Here is an 18,296-nt window from a genome sequence, read left to right as displayed (position 1 = left end):
GGGTATGTAATGGCGTGGGATTAGTTTAGTAAAAGCAATTTGACTTCAAGAATCACTAGTTGGAAGCCTAAACTAAAGGATTTTTATAGGTGGCAATTTTTATTTTGGCGGGAACACCCCTATACGGGCCACGCCCTTTTTTAAAAATCCGAAAAATCCGAAATGCTTATATTGATAGTAGACTAGGCTTGTGGGGTACCAAAAGAAAGGTATTGGCCCACTGAACTCAGTGAAAATAAGTTTGGCTCTTCCCAATACACCATACGGGCATAAAAGGCGAAAACGGCGAAAATTGGCAAGATAATTGCCTTGTTTGAAAATTGTTCTATACTAGCCATGTGGGGTACCAAAAGAAGCGTAATGGTCCTGTGAGTGATTATAACAGTGACTAAACATTTTCCAAAAACTTTGTATTGAACGTTACGCAGTAATTCTTGTTTTTCATGATTTTTATTTCCTGCCTCTTGAAAACAAAACAAAGACAAAAGTTGTGTGTAAAAACCATGTCCTGATCAACTTATTGGAAATAAACAAACAACATTACAAATAAACAACAAAATTTCACTGAAAACATCAAATACAAGTAATCTCTAAATCATGTATACTTGTGTCAGATTTCACATTGTTCATAATTAGACGTCAGCTAAAATCTAAATCTCTAGATCATTGTCAAGGTCACTGATGTTTGAACAATCTACACAGCGGCACAGTGCAGTGCACCTCAAGCCAACCTTTCTACATGAACATGACCCTGCAATACACTTGGTTTTCTTGCAACCACAATCCGTCATGTCCAGCGTGGCTTCAGGCACCGGTGGCTCATCTGTTAGGATAGGCACCAAGGCTAGATGAGCATTCCCTGAAGGGTTGGATAACCACCCAAATTGGAGAGGGTCAGGGTAAATAGCCTCAAAGCTCAGCAGTGATCTCTTCCAGACAATTGTCACATAATGGCTTCTGAGGATCTTCCACTTCAGTGCTCCCATTGTCGGGGGTAACTTCTCTGAGGTGAGCTGTTTCTTGCTGAATAATTGCCACCGTAATTCACCAATACTGACAGCTACAATACCTTTAGTCATGTATGCCTTCATCAGGAACTGTTCCAAACCACCATTCAACGCTTCCATATCTACATCATCTTCACTTAACATACTAAAGCAGCGCACTTCATCAGATGTAGAAGCTAGATACAGCTTGAGGAGCCTCGCTTTGGAGATACCATGGTACGTTCCTATTTGATCGCACCCACTGAAGGAGTGAAACCCAACCATACCTGCTACAAGGTGTTCATCTAGTTTACCAATAAAGTAGTCCATGGGCAGATCTCTGTGCTTGGCTTTGGTTCCTGTTCTGACGACAATCTTATTCCATTCATCAACTCCAGTCTGTCGCTGGTGATGAGCAGTGAGAGCTGGTAATAGAAGGAGAACAAACACGTCTGTGTCTGGAGAGCTCACGACAATGTATGATGAAGTCACTGCTGATATAATGACATTGACCAGCTTGATCATCAGGGTATCAGCTTCCTCTTGTGTGTGATCAGTCTCATTTGCCATCATGTCCATGTTAGATTTGATAGTTTCTCCATAGACAACGGTGTAGCTTGCTTCTGATGCTATGAATGCCTCCTCTGCCCGTTCTGCTAGGATCTTCGTAAGCGTGACTTTGGTCTTGACGTGGGAGAGTAGCATCTTTGTTTTGAGCTTTCCTATGTCTGTGTTATGAGCTAGTCTGAACTGCACTTGTTTTCCATTAGTCCTCTGATCTCTGGTCATTGCTTTTAGTGACATGGGGAAATCATATCTATCAAACACTAGAAGGACATTCTCAAAGCCTCTTGATTCACCAGCTACACGCTTGACGAAATGATCACCAAAGTCTTGCACGGTGTTGATCTTATTCTGCGGTAGCTCAATGGAGATCTTGTTTACGATCGCCATGGCGTCAATGATGATATAGCTGGCTTTAGCAGGAGGTTTAGCAGGAGGTGTCACCTGATACCCAACATGTTCTTCTAGGGTTGAGAGGAGCAGGTACTTATCCTTACAGGGATGTGGCATACCATCGGCAGAGCACAGTGCCCTTGGCACGACTGTGAACTCATGCCTGGCTGTGATCGCCTGAAGGTCTATTTCAGCCTGTTCTTTGAGGCTATCATCCATTTGGTCATCATGCCCCTCTCCTCCTTCATGATTACAAATCCTTTGGCGACCTTGACCTTGACAGCCTTAACCGAGTCTCTGAAAAGATACAGCTTCAATTTCTTCATCGGTGACCAAACTGGCTCATCTCCAAGTATTCTTTCAGTCACGAATGTGTCCTCAGCCGCCCGTCCAAGTTCACAGATGTTCAGCAGACCATGGTCATTCTCTAAAACACAGCGGGACATTACATTGTGGACAACATCACTCTCATTGAACGTAACATCCATCTCATTCATTGCCTCTACCATTAGCCTGACATTAGAGCAGAGTACTCTGTTACTGCCACCAGTGAGCTCGTAGTGAAGGTCTCTCTCATCCTTCTTCTTGATGTGGTACGTCTGTTTAAAATCAGTCACTGTTCTTGCCATTGCTGGGGCTGATTTGAAATAAACATTCCTAGCATCATGGTCAGACGTCATATGTGAAGGCCCTCCTGTAGTCTTAAACCCCCTGATTCCCTGCTCCATTGCATGATCTCCCCCTAGGCAAACAAAGGGAATGTCAGACGTCCAACATCCAAAGTTACCCTCATCTAGATACGTCCATGTTTCAGTGTCATGAGTTTGCAACTTCTTCATGGAAGCAAGGTAGACAGGTGTCATCCTCGCATAATTCTGGAAGTCTAAGGCAAAGAAGTACTTGACCAATTGAGAGAGGGACTGAAGGTGCATCTTCCAGTTAGCGGTTCTAGTTGCACGGATAAACATCATCAGATCTTCTATGCTGGTCATTATGTTATCAAAGAACTTTGCCTGCTTCTTCAGGTTACTCCTGTACGTCTTCACCTTCTCATAGTAATCAGTCTTTTTCAATTCCTCGGTAAGTTCATCAAATAGATCTAATAAAGCAGACTGGGTCTCATAGGAAGGACCTACTTTGGTTGAGAAAGTAGTAATTGCAGCATTCACTTGGTCACGCATTAGCTGGTCATCCTCAAAGATGTTATTTAACATGACTTCATGTAGAGCAAGGTACAGGATCATGTAGGCTGTAAGGCAACGCTGCATATGTTTGCCATCTATGATTTGACCCATGGTTGTGGGACCATAGATCCCACACCGGATGAACATATGGTCAAATCCACTCTCACTGATTTGTTTGCCTACCACTCTGCACGTGACAAACACTGCATGGAGTTCACCCATTCTGAAGACCATACCATCGTTAACATCTCCTTTACTTTGTAGCTGGACAGCTTTTATATAAAGCTGCATATCAAGGCTAATAATTGTCTTTCTTCCAGGAGTAACTTGAGTGGTGATACCTTGACAAATCTTCAGTGCTCCGTACAAGGTTGACCAGTCTGTTGGAGAGGTGTAAAGAGGCGGCAGCATTTCTCGCAGTGTCATATAGCCGGGTCTCTCATTGATAAGGGAATTTAGGCCTTTCCATGTAGGGACAGTTTCTGGCTCTGGCACTGTGTTTTTAAGCAGAGCCCAATTTTCATCTTGCATCTTGGGTAGTTCCGCAGCTTCCATTGTGTGGTATGTATCATAATTGAGGTTAGGAGGAGTTGGCTTAGCACAGTGCGGCAGTAACTGCTCTTCTTCAGTTGAGCGTATTGACCGAAGCTTCTTCTTACGATTTAGTAGGAGCTGAGGAGATGAGTTAGCTATCATGGCAGTAGTTCTCTTCTGCAATACCATCATTGCTGTCCCATGGAGCTCTCCTTTGCCATTCCAATCATCATTCTCAACATCTACATTGTCAATAGCATGGTAGATAGGTTCATTGTCTTCTATAGTTGAATCGCTGTATATATCTCTGTCTGTCTGTCTGTACGACCGCCCACGTAAAAAGCAAAAGATTGCATAGTAACCATGGTAACGAAGATTGGTACACTGTACACGAACCTGCACGTGCAAATATTTACGAGCGCGATTTTTATCGATTTTGTGGTAATTACGTTGTGTTTAACGTGTTTTACATTTAATTCGGCTGTATCTTTGGTTGTGACGGATATTTTCTGATGCAACAAAAACTGACTACTAAACTGACTGTAAAGATAGATAAAAATACTATTACCTTCTTCCCTGTGACCACGGGTTTTCTAGTATATATATATTATGAGATATTTCCACCCTACTTAGTATACGCCCGGGATATAATATAAATTAATAAATGCATGCACTGCTCTGTAATGAAATAACCCTCTGAGCGCAAGCAGAACATTCAAGTATTCTTCCGAATCTAGTCACGCTGTTTATGCCCACCTGATACATTTTGGAGGCCCACAAGGTGATTATATTCACTCACTGGACCATTACGCTTCTTTTAGTACCCCACATGCCTAGTATAGAACAATTTTCAAAAAATGTCATTTTCTCGCCCGTTTTCGTCGATTTCGCCGTTTTCGCCCATATGGAAGGGCAGGGAACCCCACATTTATTTTTCCTGACTTCAGTGGGTCATTACCTTTCTTTTGGTACCCCACAAGCCTAGTCTACTATCAATATAAGCATTTCGGATTTTTCGGATTTTTAAAAAAGGGCGTGGCCCGTATATGGGTGTTCCCGCCAAAATAAAAATTGCCACCTATAAGAATCCTTTAGTTTAGGCTTCCAACTAGTGATTCTTGAAGTCAAATTGCTTTTACTAAACTAATCCCACGCCATTGATATTCCTGACATATCCTCCCTAACTATCTAGAGTGATAACAATTTGACAATATTGTAATTCCAATTCCACTCAATTTCACTCTGATAGTGATAAAATTTAGAAATCAATCGGATATCCGATTATATAGTAAGTAGTTTGAAAGGTGCTTGGCCGGATATCATAACAATGACTTCAGCTCCTAAAGATCAGGGTAGCATGACATAAAACTTAGAGAAGTGTTTTCCAGGGAAAAAAGTCAAAAAGGGGGGGGGGGGGGGGGGGGGGGTAGTCCGGTCATATATGGACATTTATGGAAATGAACCTGCAAATTTTCAGATACTCACGAAACTTTGCACAGACCTTCCCAAAGGTATGAATAAACGATTTTCGGTTGGAGACATTTTTTACCGTGGGGAAAACCCAGGAGGGCCACACCCATATTTACCCAATAACGTTACTGACCCTTTGCTTCTGAAGGTCGTAGAGACTTCAAAATAGGCTTAAACGAAGCCGCATATGCATGTTTATATAGGAGTTATTGATCAACACATGGCCTAAAATCCTTACTTTTCGAGAAATTCGCCAAAAACCATTTTGGGCGTGGCGCTGAGCTCATTTTACTAACTTTTGATAGGATCGTGATAGAGTCTTCGGATGGAGTACAAAAGAACCGCAATTGGCATAATTATATATGACTTACGAAGAAACATATGCCTTAAAGTGCTAACTCGAAAAGTAAACATTTTAGGGTACATGTTGCTTCATAAGTTGTATATAAACATGGCCATTCTGCACAATTTGCATTCATTCAAAAATCTCTACGGCCTTCATAGTATAGCCCAATTTACCAGATACCCATATTTTTGCATGATTTCTGGAACCGGCGAAAATCAGTTTTTCGCCAATAACTGAAAAAGTAAGCACTTTAAGGCATATGTTTCTTCGTAAGTTATATATAAATATGCCAATTGCGGTTCTTTTGCACTCTATCCGAAGACTCTATCACGATCCTATCAAAATTTAGTAAAATGGGCTCAGCGCCACGCTCAAAATGGTTTTTGGCGAATTTCTCGAAAAGTAAGAATTTTAGGCCATGTGTTGATCAATAACTCCTATATAAACATGCATATGCGGCTTCGTTTAAGCCTATTTTGAAGTCTCTACGACCTTCAGAAGCAAAGGGTCAGTAACGTTATTGGGTAAATATGGGTGTGGCCCTCTTAATTGACGATGTCATGTCAATTCATGGCAGCTCGGCGCGGCACAGTAACGCATCGCGCTATGATGGCCCTCCTGTGTCCTGGGTTTTCCCCACGGTAAAAATGTCTCCAACCGAAAATCGTTTATTCATACCTTTGGGAAGGTCTGTGCAAAGTTTCGTGAGTATCTGAAGATTTGCAGGCACCTGTCCTTAAATGAATGGACTAGGGGGTCAGGCCTTAACGATGTCAATCCGTCGAGATCGTTGCTCTGCGAAGCAGAGCTCAACGATCGACGATGCGAAGCAAGAATGCTAGTTTGCGCGGCGCGTCGAAGCGGCGAAGTCCTCCAAGGTCAGGTCATGGTTACGTAATTTTGCTGTCAAGAGGGGGGTGGCAAAAATTGCTAAAATATAATTGATTACGTAATATGTGAACGACCACTTAGGATTGATTCGAAGACGATCACGTCATTACAACTCTGAAGCTTGAGTACCTCAATTCAGAAATTTAGTGTCACGACTCACGAGGACACGAGCATGCGATCTACTATACGATTCGGAGTCCCCCAGCTATTGACGTAGAAAAACCAACTAAACGAAAACATGTTGTTCAAATAATGCGTGATAGAGATAAAAAAGTACAATAAATTGGCGTGCGCGCGCGTGAAAATACGTACGTGTTGCACTATTACGATAACGAATTTAAGGTAAGACTTGGCGCGTTACTGTTATCCTGTTTTTTTTTCGACCAACAAAGATAACAAAAGATAGAACATAAGCTCACTGTTAATTGTTAATATAACTTAGGAATGAAACACAAATAATACTTGTAAGTTAACATGACTGTAAGGAAAACCTTTTCGATACCGCATACTAAAATGAGTTAACAAAAGTTGGATCATTAATTTGGTCTTGAAATGGAGCACAATAGTATGAATGATATGGCTATTGCGGTGATATCATATCCATCTCACATCAATAAATGTTTTTGCCATGAAACGGACCAAACTGATCCTAACTCATATTCCACTCATCATAGCATATCGCTTCAGCATGTACAAAGGGCATAATCTCAATCAGTTTAATGTAGTGAAATGACTGGTGTGAATGAAGTAGTGTACTAATACAAGTTGGAGAGGATCAGGTAAGCTTAGTCAGCATCCATGATGTTACAAACCCTCTGGGACATTACTGCGCCCAGTCTCCAAAGTTACAGTAAATTCCTACTACGGACAAACAAACACAGACAAAACACCAACAAGAAACTGATATACACTAGCTAGCTCAGAGAGGAAATGAGTACCGGCTCAGGAGGTATGTCAAAACAGGGCGCCCTTTCGAACACTACTCGGGCTAGAATCAGTGCAATTCGGACACTACTATGCAACTGAACCATCTCACATATTGAATCAACAACACCAAGGTTCACGATTTAGAACGTGACCTTAATACCATCCCTGAAAATCATCAAATATGGGTAAAGGGTGAGCCTCTGTATTGAAAACCCACTTGTCAAACGACAAAACATCAACATCGTCCTCAAACAACAAGTATAAATATTTGAGAGTCTCTGCTAAGAAGAATGACTCTGTGACATCTAGAGTGACAGTGTGGACATCCCTTACGTCGTATACTGCTGTGTAGCCATTACAGTTTCTGCTAACCCTCTCAAACGCCTGTAAAAACAAGCAATGAAGTAGTTAATTATATCGCATATTTAGTGAATCGTGTAAAGTTGTGTACTATGTTTTTCTAATGGCTGATAAGTTTTTTTAATACGTGCATTAAAACTTCAAAATACTGGAAAAGTTTTGCAGGGATATTTTGGAGCAAGAGAATTTGGTCATAGAACAGACAAGGCTGGTCGGTCGGGCGCCGGTCGGAGGTAGGTGAACGCCGGTCGGAGGTCGGTCGGAGGTCGGTCGGAGGTTGGTCGGAGGTTGGTCGGAGGTTGGTTAGAGGTCGATCGGGCGCCGGTCGGGCGCCGGTCGAGCGCCGGTCGGAGGTTTTTGGGTACTTCACTTCAAAAGGGAAAAAAAAGAAAAGGAAAAAAAGTTACATATTATATAAACCTCCCATAATAAACCTTAATTAATAAAACAAGTCAACTCCTCCACCAACCTGAAATATGTTCCAAGCCATGTCCCTGTACTTCTCATTGCCCGTAATACGCCACAACACAAACAAACTCTCCACAGTTTCAGGCCGCAGATGATTCTCTGAAGACAGGGCCTCCACCCCTTCAGGCCGGAATCTCACAAACTCAGCTGCTAAACCTGGGCACACAATATTGCTGTCTAATCAACGTTTAAAGTAATACAGAATAAAAAGAAGAGATCACAGCTCAGAGCTTAGTAGCTAAATTATCACAAGCAGTCACACGTGGTGCTAAACCAACTTATATAACTTAGATAATTATATGATATTTAAATGTAAATATGTTTATTACAGACCTGTGGGTTGGGTGGTGTACAAGTAATAACAGCTCTGCATTATTTCTTCCGCTAGATCAAGATGCCACTTCGGTAATCTGAAAGTAACAATACTTATAGTTATATGATTTAAATGTCAAAACAAATAACGCCTTCAGTGCTTAGAACTTCGCCCTTAGAATTAAATCCATCCACAACCGGACTGAACCCTACAAAATAAGTTCAAGTTTTATTAACAGCTCTTCCAGATCGACCAGATTGATGCAGTTAAAATCCAAGGTAACAATAACTGTCAACAAATTCAAGATCGGATCCGTCCTGTACGGAACAGATCTATGAGAGAGCCCTGATCAAACGCTGTGGAGGTGACCTGGCCCACTACTACCAAGAGACTACTACGATCTGGAATCAACCTGATGCCGGATGCCGTCATGGCCGGATTCTCCAGAAGTTCCAACATCGCCGAGGGTTGGCACAACGGTTTCCGATCCTTGATGGGCTGCACGCTGTGATTGATAACTACGATGATTATGACAGATTGGACTTTTCGTGTGTTGGAACCATGATTTTGAATTGAACATTTTGTGTGTGTAAACTGTAATCTAATGATATATCTTTTAATTTTACCTCAACTTATACACGACTACGCTCTTGTCTACATCAAAACTTTAAAATTCTCTGTCGCACTTCAGTTCGTGTCGCACATGTAAATAACGTGATTCCACAAAAAACCGAGTCATCCTCACTACCTGAAGAACATATTATCTAGGATAGCTTAACCAACTTTGAAATCATTTGAACTGAAACTAATTACTTGACTGGTCTGAATTAACCCCCAAGATACAGAGACTTGTTATGTCACCTTTTTCTGTTCTACTTCTTGGTTTCTAGCATTTCACGTCAGAAATGTTGGGAGATTAAAGGCGTTTGTAATTTTAGTGAAACAAGCCTGATGAATCACCCGGAGCTCAAGTTCAGCCATGTCAAACAAATTCCATAAAAGCTGATAAACTCATGGCTGATTCTCTAAGTTTTCCGTATATGAGAAATTTACCATTTAGACTTAATTTTCGCTTTGAATATGTCCCAAACCAATAAATCAAGGTAAGTACAATAAAAAGGGTTACCTACCCATAAAAGTGACCGAGAGCGAGAGTGCCGGGAAGGAAGCAGGAGAGATGGTGAAGATCAGCAGATAGAGTGACGTTGTTAGCGCGGTGTCCCAATACGCTTACTCTCCGACCCCGTAGTCGCACCCACACCATTAGCCTCTCCTTCATACCTTCCACTGCCTGATCAGGTTCAACATTTTATTTTGTTGTATTGCAAAATAATTGATGGCAGTTACCAGTAAATCAGAAATTTATTAATTTAATGATTTACAATATCTCGGCTAAAATGACAAAAAATGGCCCAAAATTATTTGTTCCTGTCACTGCAATGTTATTTAAATGAACTATCAAGTACATTTGAAAATTTGCACATTTTTACTAACGAAGTAGAATTGAATTTTCGTTAGATTCAATTCCCTAACATTCCCTAACATTCCCTAACATTCCCTAACATTCCCTTAGTAATCACTAATCAGCCGTTAAATCAGTCGACTGATGCCTGAAAAATAAACTGACCTTTAAGTACTGGGATTTGAATCTAGTTGCAGTGAAATTACTGTGAACCCACTGTTTCAACAAATACTCGTAATAGCTGTCAACACCTGGTCCAGCGGCAACATCACTTGACTCCACATACCTTCCTTCATCCTAGGGGAGGCAAAGTGAGGCAAGGTAGACATAACATAACATTATATAGAGGCAAAGTGAGGCAAAGTAGACATAACATAACATTTTATAGAGGCAAAGTGAGGCAAGGTAGACATAACATAACATTATATAGAGGCAAAGTGAGGCAAGGTAGGTGATATAATCTTCGAGTATTGAGAAAAGATTTTATTATTTATCACCAATTTAATACACGATCAATCAATAAATAATAGGTAGAATCCAGCCCAAGTGTATCTAGTGGACTTGCTATGGATTCCCCACAAAGTTTTGTTGTTATACTCGTATTCATAAACTGGGTAGGTCACCATTTTGAGGAAGCCAAGGTTTACGGTAGTGAGTGAACGACAATGCAAAGAGGGGCGATTATAAAAAACTATAAATCGGCAAGGTTTTTTAAGGTTCCAAGGAATTTGCTACTCAGTAAGAGATTTTATGATTCAAAATAGATCTCCTCATTTTAAATTCAACTGTCCTCTTAAAAGAAATTTTATGATTGGAGAATCGGTGTAATACGGAGCTTGGGACAGATGTAGTTACCTGCAAGGAACTATTATTTCATGCAGCTGTTTTGTCTAAACTATACCGAAATAACCTAAACTTACCGTTTTCGTAATAAAGCCGCTCGGAAATTACACAATCAATCAATAAAATATGTACATACACACTGAATAAATAATATTCAACTAAATGCTGGCGCTAGATGATAACATCAGACACTATACTATTATACATTATATACTTTAGTGGAGTTAGTGCGTATGCTAGCAACTAGCTGGTATATAATACTCGAGCTGGTTAAGTCGACCTGACCACACTGTCACTCTCATAGTCTCATTGGCACAGTTGATGAAAGAATTCAGGCGCCGTTAAGCTTTTATTAGTAGTATATTCAAAGATCTGATAATGTTGCTATGACTCAAGTTAAATTTAATTTTGATGCTATATTGTCATGCGGCAGTTAAGTTGCAGCTGCACGCAATCTACACTAATAATTCCAAAATGTTTGTGTGTCTGTCTGTGGGTAATTTCCGAGCGGCTTAATTAAGAAAACGGCAAGAGTTATGGGACTGGTAAACATGCTCGCTATATATACTTTTATATATCACAATATGTACATTTTAGCTTAATATTGACCACTGAAGGTGACCACCTGGTGAGCACTAAACAGCTGTTTTCGGTAGAATATCATTTGTTTCTTCTGAAAGTTTTACAGTGATGCAAGTTATCTTCAGAATTAGCTGAAATAATAGTTCCTTGAAGGTAACTACATCTGTCCCAAGCTCCGTATCACACCGATTCTCCAATCATACAATTTCTTTTAAGAGGACAGTTGAAATGAGGAGAGCTATTCCAAATCATAAAATCTCTTACTGAGTAGCAAATTCCTAGGAACCTTAAAATACCTTGCCGATTTATAGTTTTTTATAGTCGCCCCTCTTTGCATTGTCGTTCACTCACTACCGCAAACCTTGGCTTCCTCAAAATGGTGACCTACCCAGTTTATGAATACGAGTATAACAACAAAACTTTGTGGGGAATCCATAGCAAGTCCGCTAGATACACTTGGGCTGGATTCTACCTATTTGTCGTGCTATCCTCCATAATAGGGGATATGACTATTCTGATAGCATCCATCAAGTACAGGGCCTTTAGACTTCACAAAGTTGTCGTCATCATCATCGAGCACATTGCAGTGAGCGATATTTTAGTTTCTATCACTATGGTGGTCCCCATGATGATCTCTCTTGTTGCTGGTGATTGGGTCCTTGGAGAGACTCTCTGCTACATTTCCGCCTACTTGAGTCACATCTGTTACACTGTATCTGGCCTTCTTATTTGCACCATGGCTGTGAGTAAGCTGGCGATCCTCAAGTCTCCACTACGAATAACAACAAGGAAAACAGTCCATATGGTTTGTGCTGGCTGCTGGTTGACCATTTTGAGCACGACCCTAATCTTCATAAGCATGATAGATAAGAGTGACGTATACTTCTCATATAGAAGCTACCTATGTGCCTTTGGTTACTCAGCTGACATATGGCAGTGGTTAAGACCTCTCATAATGACATTAGTTCACTTCATCCCAACATGTCTCGTGGTAGGCTCCACCATCAACCTCATGCTCATTGCTAAACGAGTGGTGAAGCGGAGCCGAGGCAGTCTCAAGTGGCAAGGAATCATCACAACAGTTCTGACAGCAACTGTTTCCTGTGTTTCCACGATACCTTATGTGGTGTATCGAGTCAGTCAAGCTCTTGTCCAGACGGAAAACAAAAGTCAGAGCTTTTTCCACAACACCTTTTTTAGGCTGGGTATTTCTTTCCTCTTTCTTAACACCATCAGTAATTTTTACATCTATAGTCTGACAGTGAAAAGCTTCCGAAAGTTTCTCCGTTTGAAGGTCCAGGTGCTAAACTACCTCATTCCCGGCACTACAACTGAAATGATACCAGGTATTTGATGCACGGGGCTGCTTTTCTTTGCTATTTTGTCTCCCCATGTGGTCGTGTCACATGGGCAGCTCTTCATTTTAATAATATAAAATTCGTTATTCAAAGGACTGTTTCACATTTTTTATATGATCACTAAAAAACAAGGTTTTTATGGAGAAAGTAATAATTAAAGAAACTCTTAATATTTGCAGGAGGAAGAACTGGGGCAGAAATATAGAAAAAGTAAAGCAGGAAATTGAAAGAAAGAGGCAGGAAAATGACAGAACGAACCAGTTAAATGAACAATGACTGCTTAAACGGCAGAATGGATGAACTATTTACTTTATTGTTTGTTGGATGTATAAATTTAAATGTTGTGAATTAAAAAGAATACTGATCAAAATAATTTTTGATAGGTTTAATTGTCTTTCTTATCAAATCTTTCACGTTTCGACATAAATAACAAAACTGATATGGTTTGTGATTTTTTGGTTTCAGTTTTTGATGATTTTATTTTCATTTCATTATAAGTAGTGCATTCAATATATTATATACAAGTGTGAAGGATTAAATGTAGGCATTCCGCAATGCTATCACTTTCTCAGTTATATGATCGATGATTGTCCTTGATTGATGTTTTTCTCCCTTGAATTAAAACCATGAGATGAGAGATTGGCAGAGCTTCAGTTGTTTTTTGAACGGTCTTCATATCCTACTGATATGGTGAGAGAGGTCATCAGTGATGTCAGATCGATACCAAGAACTTTACAGTACAAGGCAAAGGATCAGGGTCCCCCTTCTTTCACACCATGGATTGTTACATTCGGTGCGGGCTATGAGGAAACCAAGGAAAAGGCTAAAGAGGCCAGTAACATCATCTCAAATAGCCGTACATGGAGCAGTGAGAACCCTGAGAGGATCCCTAAACTCCAAGTGGTGACCAGGCGAGCCCCTAACTTAAAGGACACTTTATTCAAGAGAAAGAAGCTTGCCTTAGGTTCAGAGTCAAGAACAACTGACCCATGCACCAAACCTGGTGAGAAGAAGAAAGGCAGACCCTGCCAAACTTGTCACCTTGTTAGTGGCAATTCCATGGTCTCCAATAATGGACACTCAGTCAGAACTCAAGGTGGTAACTGTAAGACACGCAACATTGTGTACGGCGCGACATGCAAACTTTGTACTGTTAATAACGTATACGTGGGAAAAACAGTCACCAGCCTCAGCCAACGTGTGAATGGTCATCGCAGTAAATATTATGAGATTTTAGAGGCGAGTAGTAAGGGGAATGTTGAGAGCCACAGAGATTTTGATGACGAGAATGTTTTAGGGGCACATCTTTTTTCAGTTCATAATTTGAGGGATAGATCTGTTTTCAATGAAAGTTTCCATTTTGATATTTTGTGTTCTACATCCCCAGATAATATTAGAAAGTCAGAACAGTTTTATATTAACAAATTGAAGACACTTTATCCGTTTGGCCTGAACAATGTGAATTCCGTTTCTGGAAGCTAATTTTTCATGGTGTCCCGAATTTTATTTTTAAATCGTCCATTTTTTGTTTATATATGCAGTCTATCAATTTTTGAATTGCGTCTTTTTGATTAAATGAACTACTGCAGACTCCACATTATTATAGTATATGCGATTAATTTTGTTCCGATTTTAAACTATTCCATTTTTACGAGATGCTAAATTAATTTTTTGAGACATTACTACATTTTTGATGAGAATTTTTGACATTTTCAAACTAACCATTGATATTCTCAGATTATGTGACTGATTAAATGCTGAGGATAAAAGAAATATATTCATTTTGCTAAGATTATGTTTGCGTTTCATTGCTCAACAGCTGTTCGAAGGATCAAATATAAGAATTAAAACCATGTCTTTCTTAATTTTTTATAGTTTTATCATGAATTATATTCTCATCTAATAAAAATATTTTAATGAAATCGAAATAAGCTCATAATTAGCATAACGATCTACAAATTACAACTCACTTTGTATAAAAAACGAGAAACAAGTCCATGCCATGTTTTGTATTCCAATAACTTGTCACTGGTCTTATTCACCGTCTTCCAGTATCTCATATCACCTGTGAAAATAAGATGGAATCTACAAGATCTAAAAAACATAAATAAAGCTCATCAGATTTCTTTTTAGGTAAACTTGAAATTAATAGATTAACACAAGTTAATATATTATTAACTGACCAGAAGCTGCGCTGAGAGCGCGGAACTCCAGACCTAACGTGCCAACCTCTGATATTTCTGCTTTACAGTAATAATACTTGCAAGCCTCTGAGTTGCTACAGTCTTCGAAAAGACACTCTTTAGCCTGGTCGGTGTTACAGGTCCCCTCTGAGAGAGACAGTCCTATGTGGGGGATTTCAGAGTCTTTGAAACAATGCATGCTGATGTTGCCGATTTCCTGATTGAGGCCGTATGTTATAGTACAACTTTAACGCTGGATTTTATTGAAAACTTCATTGTTAACCGATGCTCTTGGTTATTTTATTGGTACTACTTTATCTGAGCTCCTTTTTCAGAAAATAAAGATCTTACCTATTCATTACAAAATTACAACACTCAGGATCTTACCATGGCCTTGTCAAGATAGAGTTTATCTCCAGTGAGGTGATAAGTGGAGATGAGAGAGCCAATCAGTCGGATCGTTACTTCAAACAGACTTATCTTGCCATAACTCTTCTTTGGGTCAAATGACTTCTCTATCCAGGCCTTAAAATGGTAGGGATAAATTACCTTCAAATGTTCACCTCTGAATTTTGTTGATATTTAACCACTGGATTTCCAAAAGTAATGAAAAGCTATCTAATCAAGACAAGAACGCATTGATTAAACTTTGTTAATGCTCACTGCTAGCAACATGAAAGAGTTAAAGTCAAGCTAATCCAAAACATCCAAGCAACTCACCCTGGAAACAGCTAGCTCTTCTTTAAACCCAAGAAGGTGAAGTGAAGTCAGGCTGTCAATAAGAGTGGCACCAAGACCAAATAGGCTGTCATCGTATCCTCTGCTTTCAGGCTTCAAATGGTCATGTCCCCAGGCAAAACTGAGAGATAATAAATGTTAAGATTGCTACCAAAAATTGAAAGAAATATAGATATTTCGTCTATGATAATAAAAACTATATTTCTCTCCTCAAACAAATTTTCTAACTTCTTAACTTTTATCCAATAATAGCAAAAAGAAGTTATACTTATGAGGACAAACTTGTGGTAATTGGTCCATGCAAATAGGAAGGCTTCTTTCACACATTTCTTCCGATCGCTGTTTGAACATGTATGGTAAAATCTTTTGCAATCGATTTCAACCTGAATAGAAAATTAATATCTAAGAGTTCCGAATACGACAGAAATGATAGTATAATTTATTCTTTTTTGTGAGATATTTTTGTAGCCACCAAAGTAATCGTACAAAAAAACATAATTATACAAAATAAGATGGTACTTCTTGAGCTTATCAATTTACATACCTGATATTCACTGATAGCTTTAATAATTTCACTCACCATACAGGGAGATAGTTTGCTTGTAAGGGGAGTGTAATATTCTTTGACAGATGTGATAGGTCTTTGTGTCCAAGTGACAACATAAATGAGCAGTATAATTAATAATACTGCATATAGCGTGTTTCTTTTTTTCTGAGTCAAACCATACAGCCTTAGTTGTTTTAGCATATAATAGTTGCCTTATGTTCTCACACAATTGCCATGCTATGTAATCATGATTTTGTTATATTATATAGGGATATAACATACAGTCGATACAAAAGACATCAAATTCTCACATGTTTATTTAATTGTACACGGTAGTTTAAAGCAATGGTACAATATAGAGTATTTATGACAAATGATCATAAGCGTGAAAGCACAAAAGTCTATTAACGATCCATCAACAAGAAAAGCAGTCGCATTCCGCATTAAATGCAGTCGCATTCCGCTTTAAACAGAACCCCTAATGTCTGTTAACAATTTTTCTTTTAGTCCTAATGTGAGCCTTGTCTCTAAAAACTTGACTGAACTAGCGTTTCGGTGTATGCAAAAGCTTCCAGGCACGCGCATTCCTTGCCCCGTAAGTTACCTGTCCTTCCGAAACCAAACAAGCAGTCAAGGACAAAAAGTCATACACCAAAATGTGCATTATATTTTATGAATTGTTTTACATCTTTTTATTCTGTAAAATGTGCTAAAATTAAATTTCTTGTTTCATTGAAATTTCTTGTTTCATTGATTATTCTCTCTATTTATAACAGAACTTATAAAGAATTTAGAACAGCGATTCATCCTGGAAGTATATTAAATAACCAAAATTAAAGCTTTGCCTCAAAATTCAAAAATTACTGCGCCTTCAGTAGAATTAGAATTAGAATTAGAATTAGAATCAAATTTACACAGCAATACAATAAGAATAAAAAATAATTTAAGAAGCTTCAATCTGCTGTGCAGGACATTCAAGTCAGTCGAAAAATGTTAGCAGAACACCCTTAGGGACATAAGGATATAGTATGTAAAACATAATGAGTAATAAATTAATGAGTGATAAAATAAGATATGATTTAACAGTGAACTGTGGGCATGAAGGTAACAATTAAGATTACATAGATGCCCACTTTGGGATTACATTAGTAATGTTATTTACAGTTATATACAGAGAAGTATAGAACAATAATAGATTGGCAATGATAACAAATGGGAACGAGTAAAGGAGATGTTTAAAGTTCTATACTTCTGGAAATAGGTCATGTATAATACAGGGGGCCTTTCCACCCGACAAAAACTCCAGCACCATAAAATTTGTTTCAGTTGTCACATAGCTAGAGTGTAGAAATAGTCGAAACTATTGTTTATTTCATAGGATGAGACTCCTTGAATTACATCTGACATAAATTTAGATTTCATACATTGTGAGAATTTTACACTACATTCTATAGTCCTTATGTTCTCTGGAATTGTATTCCAACATTTTGCACCTAAATATGTAAAGGTTTTGTGTGTTCTGGATTTGTGAATATAAAGGTTGCACCTCTCAGCATCACGTGATCCTCCGGATACATAAGAAAATTTATCTGTGAATGATGATGGTGCAGCCTCATTAAGAATTTTATACATATACGTTGATAGATGGAGTTGTCTTCTTAAGTGTAAGGGTAACCACTTCATATTTCGATATACATTTACTGATGGTTCCTGCCAATGAACATCCAGAGCAATTTTTGCTACTTTCTTGTATAATATATCAAGAGAATTAAGTTTGGTTTTGGCAGCCCTACACCATATTATATCCAGGTAGTCAAATTGGGGGAGCATAAGAGCATTTACAAACATTTTTCTATATTTCAGTGGAAGAAGATTTTTCGACCTGTATAATGCCCCTATTCTTTTAGCAATTTTTGATTTCAAATAATCAATATGGTCTTGAAAGTTCAATAAATTGTCTATCATGAGACCTAAATATTTTTGAGATTTAGTTTCTTCTATAAATAGGCATTCTTTTTCCAAATCCAGAGGGATTGACAACGTGTCCAGATTAGGTGATCTATCAAATACAATGAATGAAGATTTTGCAGCATTTAGCCTCAGCTTGTTGATTCTAAGCCATTCATACACAATTTTCATATCCTTAA

General features: G+C 38.8%; 2 protein-coding genes across 2 annotated transcripts in view; both read right to left on the bottom strand.

The window, feature by feature from the left end:
* LOC134818887 (mitochondrial substrate carrier family protein S-like) overlaps positions 1–18,296 on the bottom strand; it is a 111,541-nt gene that overhangs the window by 75,360 nt on the left and 17,885 nt on the right. The gene's annotated exons all lie outside the window — the stretch shown is intronic.
* Positions 6,772–16,388, bottom strand: LOC134818883 (endoplasmic reticulum mannosyl-oligosaccharide 1,2-alpha-mannosidase-like). The gene is made up of 11 exons (XM_063828586.1): positions 16,183–16,388; positions 15,885–15,985; positions 15,585–15,723; positions 15,252–15,389; positions 14,865–15,081; positions 14,652–14,746; positions 10,064–10,195; positions 9,567–9,727; positions 8,457–8,533; positions 8,125–8,279; positions 6,772–7,679 (listed from the first exon to the last, which is right to left on the bottom strand). The coding sequence occupies exons 1-11, from the start codon at positions 16,348–16,350 to the stop codon at positions 7,449–7,451; spliced, it is 1,614 nt and encodes a 537-aa protein (XP_063684656.1). The 5' UTR covers positions 16,351–16,388; the 3' UTR covers positions 6,772–7,448.

This window comes from Bolinopsis microptera, chromosome 7 (genome assembly GCF_026151205.1).
Source record: "Bolinopsis microptera isolate Bmic1 chromosome 7, MBARI_Bmic_1.0, whole genome shotgun sequence".
NCBI lineage: Eukaryota > Metazoa > Ctenophora > Tentaculata > Lobata > Bolinopsidae > Bolinopsis > Bolinopsis microptera.
This window is presented reverse-complemented; position numbering and strand designations above follow the sequence as displayed.

Excerpts from the sequence above, each read along its gene's own strand:
- LOC134818883 (XM_063828586.1), bottom strand. The coding sequence starts at position 16,350 with ATGCTAAAACAACTAAGGCTGTATGGTTTGACTCAGAAAAAAAGAAAC. Across the intron at positions 15,986-16,182 it reads GCAAACTATCTCCCTGTATG|GTTGAAATCGATTGCAAAAG; the intron begins GTGAGTGAAATT and ends TTTTCTATTCAG. Across the intron at positions 14,747-14,864 it reads CGCTCTCAGCGCAGCTTCTG|GTGATATGAGATACTGGAAG; the intron begins GTCAGTTAATAA and ends TTATTTTCACAG.